This window comes from Prunus avium, chromosome 2, assembly GCF_965620075.1.
Source record: "Prunus avium chromosome 2, drPruAviu1.hap1.1, whole genome shotgun sequence".
Classification (NCBI taxonomy): domain Eukaryota; kingdom Viridiplantae; phylum Streptophyta; class Magnoliopsida; order Rosales; family Rosaceae; genus Prunus; species Prunus avium.
In genome coordinates, this window is record NC_142285.1 from 6,229,760 (window position 1) to 6,242,076 (window position 12,317).

General features: G+C 36.5%; 1 protein-coding gene across 1 annotated transcript; it reads left to right on the top strand.

Moving 5' to 3' along the window:
• Positions 1–1,207: 1,207 nt before the first annotated feature.
• Positions 1,208–9,248, top strand: LOC110763963 (dynamin-related protein 4C-like). Its single transcript, XM_088247806.1, has 3 exons — positions 1,208–1,598; position 2,803; positions 7,138–9,248. Exons 1-3 carry the CDS (start codon positions 1,423–1,425, stop codon positions 8,998–9,000), a joined length of 2,040 nt encoding a protein of 679 aa, XP_088103932.1. The 5' UTR covers positions 1,208–1,422; the 3' UTR covers positions 9,001–9,248.
• Positions 9,249–12,317: the final 3,069 nt, after the last annotated feature.

The window sequence follows — 12,317 nt, forward strand, 5'->3', positions numbered from 1 at the left end:
CTTGCAATCAGGATTAAAAAAAATGTGTGGGCCCTACTTCAAAATCCGTAATCACATTCCCTAAAAACTAAGAATAAGATCAACTAGGGGGGAGTAGTTGATCCGATTCCCAGTCTTTTTTTAACCTTACTACCTTCCACAAATACCCTTACCACTTTACGATAATTCCAAAACACCCCAATGCCAAAAAAAATCAATTCAATGGCTATTTATTAATCACTGTTGGAAAAAGAATTGTTTTTTCCTTTTCACCTTGGTTGCTGGCCTATACTTGTCTTGTTATACTTCTTATCACTATGTCATATTTGTTTTTTTTTCCTATTATAATCCTTATATTATTAAGTACTAGTTTTAGGTTATGATTCATAAGAATTAGTAAACAATAACAAAGGGAATCAACTCCATTCATGTGTTGATATCCGATGGTTAGTAAACAACTTAATTAGAATGATTATTCCCATATCGATTCATTACTTCTTCGATTCCTTACTTCCTCAATTCCTAGTAAGTAAACGGCCCCTGAATCAAACGAGCTATTAGAATTACAATTTCATTAAACAACAAAGACTCTTGATTTTCTTTGTTATTTTTTATTTATTTCATATTTCTAACCGGGGTATAATTAGAAAACCAAAAAATGTTTGTCTTTCATTCTCACACAAACCAAACATGAGAAAGGAAATAAGGTAAGGTATTTTCTGGTTACCTTCTTAGCATGACCAAACATGAAAAATGAATTTTCCATTTCACATGCCTTAAAAAGTACGTGGAAAATATAACTTTTTAAAGTAAAATGCAAAAGGACAAAAGGCGAATTAATTAGCCACTCCACTGTTTTGTCAAACGAAACTAAACTATCTATTTCTTGGTTACAATGAAACTAGCTCTTTTGAGAACACCCCCAATTAAGCAGTCACTTCGATTACGAACTGATGGATGAATGACCACACAATAATGGACAGCTGCTACTGCCTGTGACCAATCATGTCAGCCTCAGGTATGTCCTTGACATATATAATACAATTTGATGCCTGCAGCCTACCCTCTCTGCGTTTTGATTCTTTCGTTGGTGGATTCGATTCGGTTCATGAGACCACATTGTGTTGGATTACTGACTTTTTCCTCTAGCTATGCAGCAGAGGGTTAGGTTGGTATAGGCAGGCATTATACTTGTCCTGAGCAGCTAGGCACTAGCTACAGTTGGCCATTGTGTTGTCATTTAGAATTGAATTACTTCAAGTACAAAGCATCAATGTCTGAAGACCACAGGTGTGTCTTTTGCACGTGAATGAACAGAATAAGCTTTAGCTTCTGCCCACAAGCATGTCTTTGAACTTCTGGTACCATCTCTTACTCAACAAAGAGTAAAACTCTCTCTCAAATCCTGTATCTGCCAATACATCAGAAATCGGAGGAAAGCAAATGAAAACTGATTCAAGAAACAAATCATCCATTACCACTGTTTTAGAAGATGAAGGCTCATCCACAGCACTAGTTGTTGAAGCTGAACATGCTGTACCTCTCAATGTTGTTGTGGATGCACCCATTGTGTCATCTTACAATGATAAAATTCGTCCTCTGCTTGATGCGGTTGACAAGTGTTAAGCTCATAATTTCATACATATACATGCCCTATTTACTTACTTCTTTTGCTTAGTTTCCTATAATTCTAAGTTATTTGCCTCCCTTTGTGTGTTTTGTAGGCAAATAGAGCAAGAGAGCATAATTCATGCAATTCAAGCATGTTAAGGCCTAATTTGGATGAATAGATGAAGAGCTTAAAGACAAACTCATTTTGGCTACAGCCCCCTGCCAGTCCAGTTCCGTAGGTCATATTGCAAGCTTTGTTTCAACAACCTACATAGCTCGAATGAGGCCACATTCTTCATGAAAGTTGTTCCAATTGGTGTGTACTATAACATATCCAAAATTCAGCCCCATTGGATAAATCTGGAGTCCGTTACCTAGCAAACACAGAACCATGCTCAGGATGGATCTTATCAGCGCGGAAAATGAGTTAGCAATTTGTTTCGGCCTTAACTTCTTCCTCCGACCTTGGATTGGCCCAAATAACATATGGCTGGAAAGAAGACATTCTGAACTTCAATTTCGAGTGCTTAAAGTCCTAATTTGATTAAGAGAAGCCCAAGTTGTAAGCCCTTGAAGTTGCTGGTCATGCATGACCTCAGCATGTGCTGGTTGGATGCTTGGTCATGGTGAGCTAGGTATGAGCTATCATTTCTGGTTGGAAGCTTGGTCATGGTGACATGAAGATGAGCTAGGGCTGCTGGTGGATCTATTGGTGAAGTGCATCAACCAATTCAAGATTTTCTAATACAAGTGCATCAACCAATTCAAATTTTCTAATACAAGTGCATCAACCATTTCAGATTTTATAAAACAAGTGTTGTATGCATTAGCCATATTGAATTCAGATTTTTCACTTCCTTAGGCCTATAAATAGGGAGGTTCTCTAAGCTTGTAAACACACCCCAAGGGGGGGAGCTCTCAAACACTTCTCTAGAGCTCCCTTCCCTTCTCTCCCTCAAATTCTCTTAGTTTCTCTTTCTAGTTTTCAATTGTTGTAATGAAATCTTTTGTGCTGAAATTTTCCTTAAGTTTTTCCTAGTTCCACTTTATTTTTCATTATGTAAATTCTTTTCTTTAGTTTCAAGTTTGATTAGTTTCCAAGTTTCAATTATGGTTCATGTTCTTATTCATTATGCTTATAAGTTAATATGCTAGTTTGAATGATTGATCACCATTTAGGCTTGCATGTTAGCTATCTTGGTTTGAATTAAGAGTAGACACCATGCTTTAATTCGAATTGAACTATGAATAGGAAGAGTATGTATGGACATTCGACAACAGGGATTAGATACATACTTGGTTGTTTAAAATGTTCTTCTATGCTTAATGGGTTCCTAATGCTTAATTTTAGGTTAGACAACAAATGATCAAATTAGGGAATTAGGAACACAAGGTTATGACCACACATCATGGCTTAATCATACTTTAGCTAGAATCAATCCATTAATCTAATTGAACTTGGGAACTTATCTGCTTGAGTTAGTTATTTCTTTCTTCCTTGTGTTATTTATTTCCCTTCTTTTTCATTTCTGTTTTGTGTAGGGAAAATGAATTGAATCATTCAATCACCAATCCTCGTGGGATCGACCTCGCACTTACATACGCTATACTACCGCACGGCTCGTGCACTTGCGAGTATCACAAGTTGAGGATGCAGCTGAATCCATTTTGGTGCAGCTGTATCTACACAACAAGTTTTTGGCGCCGTTGCCGGGGATTGACAACATAGTTTGGTTCTATTTCTTTTCCCTACTTGTTTTATTTTTATTTTTCATTTTCATGTTCTTCTAAACAATTTCAAGTTTTACAGTTAATGATGTTAATGGACCAGTTGTGTTTGTAGTCCAACAGAAAAGGACAATTGCCCAACAAGCAAGAGAACTGGGTTTAAGTCCCAGCTTACACAACCCATTGATGCTTGTTGCTTTGAAGCATGGAATTGGATGTGTGTTGATATTCCTTTTCAATTTAGTTTTTATTTCCTAATCCTTTTAATTCCATTTCAAGTTTGTGTGTTTGTTTTAGAAATTTATGACAGGTTAATAAAGAGGGAGAAAGAAGGCAATTTCAAAGATAGGAAGTGTGGAGTAGTGGGAGAAGTCGCGACCTCCAAATGCATCACGCTCGACCTAATCGCTTCAAGGGGAAGTATTTCGATCCTTTCTCTTTACTTGTTTTGTTTTTATTTTAGTAATTTTAAGTTTATGTTTCTTTTATATAAAAAAAAAAAAATTAAAAAGATTTTTTATATGAGCTGACTCGTGGTAACTCCAGTGAGCGTCTCCGTCAATACAGTGTCTAGGAGTTCTTTAGGCGACACCTTCGGTGTCTAAGAAGTTTGGGTTTTAAGCGGGACCATTGTGACCCCTCCAACCTTCCCGGATCCCCTGGCTGTGTGTTTCTGAGGCCCTTAACTGGTCATCCTTGAGTTACTTGTATATTTGTGTGTTTTAATAAATTAAAAATAAAATATTCAATTTGCAATTTGAAACCTCTCGTTTTTCTTTTCTGTTTCTTTTCTTTGAGTCATTTTCAGTTTTCCTTCCCACACCAATGATAAATCTTGAGTCTAACTTCTAATATGGCTCTTAGGAATTTGATAAGCATTGTGTTAGGTCTGAATCTTATTCTTTTGCTAGCTAAGTCTCACATAATTATGCTTGAGCTTTCTATGCACTTTAGCCATGATTATACAACTCTTGCATGTCTTACCCAATTGTATGCATTTTTGCTTGTGTGATTCACTGGAATGTCAAGTTTATAACTAAGATATGATTTAGGCCATCTTTGTTAAGCCTCTTTCTTTTTCCTCCATCAACCCATACAATACATATTCCATTGTAAACCCTTTTGTGCCCAAACACTTAGCCATTTCTTTCTATCACCTTATCATCTATTAAATATCCTACCATCTAGGGGACATGTAGAGTATGATTGTATTTGAGATTGTAATGTATTCAAGGCAATAAATGAGCTATAAAAAAAAAATCAAAAGAAAAAGAGAAAAGAAGTGTGGCCAATGTAGTCACGACCCTAGGGTGATACAAGGAGAAATCAAGGTGATCTAGGGCAAAGAGCCGCAAAATTGGGCCAAATATTGTACAAAGTGTGTAAATGTCAAAATCAAATTGTGAAGTGATTCAATTGCAAAATCTGGTGTTGTGAGCTTTTCAATTTTTGTGCCTTACATTTCAAATGTCAATGATCTTGTTTATATGACATGCTCTACTTTGTTCCTTAGACTTTGTATTCCAATATCCATTCTTTGTCTAACCATTACCATAACCCCATTACATCCATAAGTAAAGTCCTATTGATCTTGGTTTAGCTTGGCAAACTTGTGTTCATTCTTGCAGGAATTCATATCGTTGTTTGAGAAGCATGAGTTGTATCTTCATGGCTACTTCACACACACACCTTGAGCATGATTTTTGTGAGATTGTGGTAGCACTTGAATAATGTTTAGAACTTCCTTAGTGCTTGTTTTGTTCCTTGTTGAGCCATGTCTACGAAGTTAAAATTTCTGTCTGGTTGGAAGGTTAACGTTTTTCTATTTTGTTTTGTTTTGTTTTGCTTAAGGACTAACAAATCTTTTAAGTTTTCTAACCATTTTGTTTTGTAGAGTTAGAAAAACGTTTGTGGGTATCGTATCTGTTAAACCCTCAGGAGACACAACTCCTCCTACTAGGGATGCCTAGAGGTTTAAAGGCTTGTTGCATACGCTCAATGCAATCGAGTTACCTACGAAAGTGGTCTAGTTAACTTCTTGTTTTGTTTTTATTTTTTTGTTTTTATTTTTATTTTTATTTTTTTCTTTTGTTTTGCTCGAGGACTAGCAAAATCTAAGTTTGGGGGTGTGTTAAGCTCATAATTTCATACATATACATGCCCTATTTACTTACTTCTTTTGCTTAGTTTCCTATAATTCTAAGTTATTTGCCTCCCTTTGTGTGTTTTGTAGGCAAATAGAGCAAGAGAGCATAATTCATGCAATTCAAGCATGTTAAGGCCTAATTTGGATGAATAGATGAAGAGCTTAAAGACAAACTCATTTTGGCTACAGCCCCCTGCCAGTCCAGTTCCGTAGGTCATATTGCAAGCTTTGTTTCAACAACCTACATAGCTCGAATGAGGCCACATTCTTCATGAAAGTTGTTCCAATTGGTGTGTACTATAACATATCCAAAATTCAGCCCCATTGGATAAATCTGGAGTCCGTTACCTAGCAAACACAGAACCATGCTCAGGATGGATCTTATCAGCGCGGAAAATGAGTTAGCAATTTGTTTCGGCCTTAACTTCTTCCTCCGACCTTGGATTGGCCCAAATAACATATGGCTGGAAAGAAGACATTCTGAACTTCAATTTCGAGTGCTTAAAGTCCTAATTTGATTAAGAGAAGCCCAAGTTGTAAGCCCTTGAAGTTGCTGGTCATGCATGACCTCAGCATGTGCTGGTTGGATGCTTGGTCATGGTGAGCTAGGTATGAGCTATCATTTCTGGTTGGAAGCTTGGTCATGGTGACATGAAGATGAGCTAGGGCTGCTGGTGGATCTATTGGTGAAGTGCATCAACCAATTCAAGATTTTCTAATACAAGTGCATCAACCAATTCAAATTTTCTAATACAAGTGCATCAACCATTTCAGATTTTATAAAACAAGTGTTGTATGCATTAGCCATATTGAATTCAGATTTTTCACTTCCTTAGGCCTATAAATAGGGAGGTTCTCTAAGCTTGTAAACACACCCCAAGGGGGGGAGCTCTCAAACACTTCTCTAGAGCTCCCTTCCCTTCTCTCCCTCAAATTCTCTTAGTTTCTCTTTCTAGTTTTCAATTGTTGTAATGAAATCTTTTGTGCTGAAATTTTCCTTAAGTTTTTCTTAGTTCCACTTTATTTTTCATTATGTAAATTCTTTTCTTTAGTTTCAAGTTTGATTAGTTTCCAAGTTTCAATTATGGTTCATGTTCTTATTCATTATGCTTATAAGTTAATATGCTAGTTTGAATGATTGATCACCATTTAGGCTTGCATGTTAGCTATCTTGGTTTGAATTAAGAGTATACACCATGCTTTAATTCGAATTGAACTATGAATAGGAAGAGTATGTATGGACATTCGACAACAGGGATTAGATACATGCTTGGTTGTTTAAAATGTTCTTCTATGCTTAATGGGTTCCTAATGCTTAATTTTAGGTTAGACAACAAATGATCAAATTAGGGAATTAGGAACACAAGGTTATGACCACACACCATGGCTTAATCATACTTTAGCTAGAATCAATCCATTAATCTAATTGAACTTGGGAACTTATCTGCTTGAGTTAGTTATTTTCTTTCTTCCTTGTTTTATTTATTTCCCTTCTTTTTCATTTCTGTTTTGTGTAGGGAAAATGAATTGAATCATTCAATCACCAATCCTCGTGGGATCGACCTCGCACTTACATACGCTATACTACCGCACGGCTCGTGCACTTGCGAGTATCACAAGTTGAGGATGCAGCTGAATCCATTTTGGTGCAGCTGTATCTACACAACAACAAGCTCCGTAGCCTCGAGGTTATGGAGGAAGGCATTCAGCTCCCGACAATTGTTGTTGTTGGAGACCAGTCATCTGGTAAATCTAGCGTTCTTGAATCCCTTGCTGGAATCAGCCTGCCACGTGGACAAGGCATCTGCACAAGGGTTCCTCTCATAATGAGGCTTCAGCACCACTCTGATCCTGAACCAGAGCTTTCACTAGAGTACAATGGCAGAGTTGAGCACACTGATGAGGACAACATTTCTGAGGACATTGTGAATGCCACCAATCTGATTGCTGGGGACAGTAAGGGAATTTCAGACGCCCCATTGAGCTTGTTGGTGAAGAAGAATGGTGTGCCTGATTTGACCATGGTTGACCTCCCTGGAATCACTAGGGTTCCAGTTCGTGGCCAGCCTGAGAATATCTATGATCAAATCAAAGATATAATCATGAAGTATATAAAGCCCGAAGAGAGCATCATTTTGAATGTGTTATCTGCTTCTGCTGATTTTAGCACATGTGAGTCAATTAGTATGTCGCGGAGTGTGGATAAAACTGGTGAGAGGACTCTGGCTGTGGTTACAAAGGTGGACATGGCACCAGAAGGACTAATAGAGAAGGTTACAGATGATGATGTGTACATTGGTCTTGGCTATGTCTGCGTAAGGAACCGGATTCGAGATGAAACGTACGAGGAGGCAAGGGCTATTTCGGATCAATTATTTAATACTCATCCTCTTCTTTCACAGATCCATAAATCTATGGTTGGAATTCAGGTTTTGGCTGAAAAGTTGGCCCAAATTCAAGCTACTAGCATAGCTAGAAACTTGCCTAGTATTGTCAAGAAGATCAATGACAAGCTGAGTGCTTATCTTTCTGAGCTCAACGAAATGCCAAAAAGTCTGTCATCTGTTGCTGAGGCGATGACCGCATTTATGCAAATCATCGGAGCATCCAAAGAATCACTTAAGAAAATTCTTGTCAGGGGAGAATTTGATGAGTTCCCGGATGATCAACGCATGCATTGCAAGGCTAGGCTGGTTGAGATGCTCAATCAGTACTCAGATCAACTTCACAAGTGCAAGGAGAATGACCCCAAAAATAACTTCTTACTGGAGGAGATAAAGATTTTGGAGGAGGCAAAAGGTATCAATCTTCCCAATTTTGTTCCCCGCAATGCTTTTCTTGTACTTTTGCAGGGAAAAGTGAGGGTTATTTCGAGCATACCTATTGAGTTTGTTGAGAAGGTTTGGAGTTATGTTGGGGATGTGGTTATTTCTGTGTTAGTGAAAAATACACACGACTATTATCATCTTCATGTGGCTACCAAGAGAGCTGCCCATAATCTTATTGAAAAGGTGAAAGAAAAGTCACTCAACTGGATCTTGGAGATTGTAGAAATGGAGAAGCTGACAGATTATACATGTCATCCTGAATATGTATCTGATTGGAATAGTCTCATGACCAAGCAGAAAGAATTCATAGGTAAGGTCTTGAATGATCAGAAACGACCCTCCAAGATGATCATAGATGGTATTGGGGAGATTGAAATTGAAGGCCTAAGGAAGTACACTCATGTTGATTTATCTCTGGCTTTTGACTTGAAAATGCGGATGACTGCTTATTGGAAGGTTGTTCTGAGAAGGTTGGTTGATTGCATGGCCTTGCATTTGCAACTCACTGTTGCAAACCTTGTGAACAAAGACATGGAAATGGAGATTGTTTGTGAGTTAATGGGACCAAATCATGGCCGTGGTATTGAGAGGATGCTCGAGGAAGCTCCATCAATTGCGGTCAAGCGCGAGAAGCTCAACAAGAGCATCAAAAAGCTCAAGGATTCTAAGGAGGTGGTTGGTAAGATCATGGATACTTATGCTGGTTAACTTGTGGGATAGCTATAATGATCAATGTTCTGTTAATTTCTAGTTATTAGGTATGTAGTTAAATGATGGCCACTTTCTACTTACAGCAGACATTTTGTGAGTCCTGTGTGGATGATCTGTTTCTGCTTAATTAAGGGCACATTTTGTTTATCATGTACCTGGTATCCTGTGTGTAACATATCTGTTTCTATGTAATTAAGATTGCTTTTTGCTTATAATCTTGTGGAAGCTGATTTTATTTCTACTCAGTTATGAACACATTTTGTTTTTAAGTGGCTTCTAACCAGCTAGCATGTTTAATCCATGCAAACCGTTTTGCTACCATCTTCATCTAGTTAGCTGTGGGTGGCTAAATCGAGCACCATCAGTGTCAAAGTTCTTGCAGTCTCAAGTAGAAAGACCTCTCTTAAAACAAAAATGCGTGTGTAGCAGAACAGTTTGGAAAAAGTCTCTTAAAACAAGGGCAATAAAAATGTATTTTGTATTCTCTAAAAAGAAAAAAAAACCTGTCTCCAGTACTAATATGTGAATTGTATTATGCGGTAGTATTGTGAGAAATGATATGAACCTCGCATGCAGAGGTAACTGAGAGCTCCTTTTTATTTTATTTTTTAAGAACCAAACATATTATTGTGAAAAAACATTACAAGTTATATTAATTAAATTTGATTAAAAAGATGGTGCAATTGTTAAATTGATTTATTACTCAATTTTGCATCGTGTTCTATTTTTGCCCAAAATATGTGATCTAGAATGTTTGTATTATATGTATAGGAAGCTGATTTTCTCACTACTCTTTTCTCCACTTACACTCTCTTTTGCTTTTTAATATTTTTTAATCAATTTTGTTATTTCTCTTTCATATTCTATTCTTACCCTACATTAATTTCTTTTTTACTTCACTTTTATATTATTTCTTTTTCTTTATACTTAATTTTCTAATTTACACTGCATTTTTAGTATTAAAGAGGAAAAAAAACTTAATTTCTTACTAGATTAAAGGAAAAAAAAAATTAAAAATAGAGTGCAAGTTGGAAAACTAAGTATAAAGAAAAAGAACTAATAGAAAAGTGAAGTAAAAAGAAATTAATGTAGGGTAAAGGTAGAATAGAAAAGAGAAAGAACAAAATTGATTAAAAGTATTAAAAAAAACAAAAAAGAGTGTAAGTGGAGAAAATAGGAGTGGGGAAATCATATATATATATATCGTTGTCTTGAACAACAAGTAACAACATAAAACAAAAACAGTATTACAAGATTTATTTGAAGACCAAGGATGGTCAGACAACTGCATAGATTCCTAATAGATTTGAGAGATTACTTAACACACAACTTCTCAGCAGAGACTTTCATCACAAAAAAAAAAAAACTTCTCAGCAGATTTCAACAGATTCCAGAAACATATCCCAACCAGATATCTTCAAAGAACACTACACATGTCCTACGTTATAGTTTTTAGCATGAATGCAACTGATTTCTTTGCATGCAATATTGGTTATTGGTTTGTTAACGGCTTTTTGCTTTACTGATTCCGTCAATTTTTTCAAGGACATTTCTTTGTTATTGTGATGAGAAAAACTTATATAAAACGGAGATGGAATTATGTCAAGTAGAAAAATTATCATGCGTGGTATAGTGTGATTGGCTAGGGATAGCAAAACAGTGCTATCCTCGTTGTACACAAGTTTTTCTCGATCTGGGGGTGTATTCAATTAAGATTTTAATGAATTTTAAATAAGTTCGGAGTGTGATTTAATTGATTTCGTTTTCATATCGATTTTGATGAAATTTGTTAGAATCTTGATCTTGTCATAGAGTTTGATGGATTTTTATAAACTTCTATAAATTCGAATTAATGGTGGGCCAATAAAAAAAGTCATTTTCGATACTTGGAACTTTATCACTTCGTAGAATATCACTGCAGATCTTGTCATAAGTATTGTCAAGGCCATCCAAAAAATTATACACACGATTTGCCATAACAGCAGCCTGAAAAGTCTTCATATCATCAGCACACTTCATCTGACAAGGACGTCTCTTGTCCAATTCAAGATAAATTACCTTAAGTTCGACAAAATAGGTAGAGACATGACGACCCTCTTGCTTGAGACGGGTAGCTTGGCACCGCAATTCATATAGCTGGGATATGTCAAAGCCATCATAAAACATCTAATTAACAGAATCCCAAATGTCCTTAGCAGTAGGTAGAGTATGAAACATATTCAACAAACTGGGTTCCACAGTTCGCAGCATCCAAGTTTTCACAGTAGCATCATCAATTTTCCACTTCCCAAATTGTGGGTCTTGGGAATCAAGGGCATCAGTGTCGCCAATCAGGTAAACCAATTTGCCTTGCATAGTAGCATGGAGTTTTATCATCGAAGCCCATATCTCATAGTTGGATCCATTCAATTTGAATCCCATGGGTAGATTGGTGGACGACTCAATATAAACAGTCACAACATGGATAGAAGAAGAAGATTCAGTGACATCAGGCATGATGATGGATGGCGGTGGCAACATAAGATTAGGTGGCGACGACGACAATAAGAGATATGAGACGGCGCATGCTTAGGTGTATAGGTGGCACAAGGTTAGGTGTATAGGATAGGTGCAACGGAAATAGGTATTTTTTTAGGATTAGGGTTTTGATGTTGTAGAGAAGAATCAGAACCTGCTCTGATACCAACTCAAAAGTATTTATGGTTTAAACTGATATATTTATTCTTCTCTCAAGGAGGGATATATATATACTACATACAGAGTGGGTACAAATAGGAAATTTATACAAAATCTCCTAATTCTACTCAAATGAGATAATTACAATAAAATAAAAATTCTATTCCTAATAGGAACATTGACTTTAACTCATGCTAACATCAAGTAGACATGGGGTGAGCGTGGTGCTAATGATGGTTATGAAGTTATGGTGGGGATGGGCATGGCGATGGTGGTGATGGTTTGGTTCCAATTTTTTTTTACTATTGTTGACTTTTTTGTCAACCTGATTTTTGACTGGTTTTTCCAATTCGGTTCGACTAGGTTTTTGGGTCTCGATGCCCACTCCTAATCCCCATGGCATTGTGGTAGTGTGTGTGTGAGAAACCGCCTCCCCCTATAATTTAGACTATTACTTGTACTAAAAAAATAATAGTTTAGTTATAGTAATTTAGACGTATGTGGTGAATTGCAATACTTAATATAGTTCAGGTAGTTAATAGTAAAAATTAAAAGTTTAGGTGGTAATTGCATACATGCTTAAAAGTTCAAGTTGTATTTATGCAAATTTTCCTTTTAAAAATGACATCGTATACCTT

Coding starts and splice junctions, on each gene's coding strand:
- LOC110763963 (XM_088247806.1), top strand. CDS start 1,423: ATGAAAACTGATTCAAGAAACAAATCATCCATTACCACTGTTTTAGAA.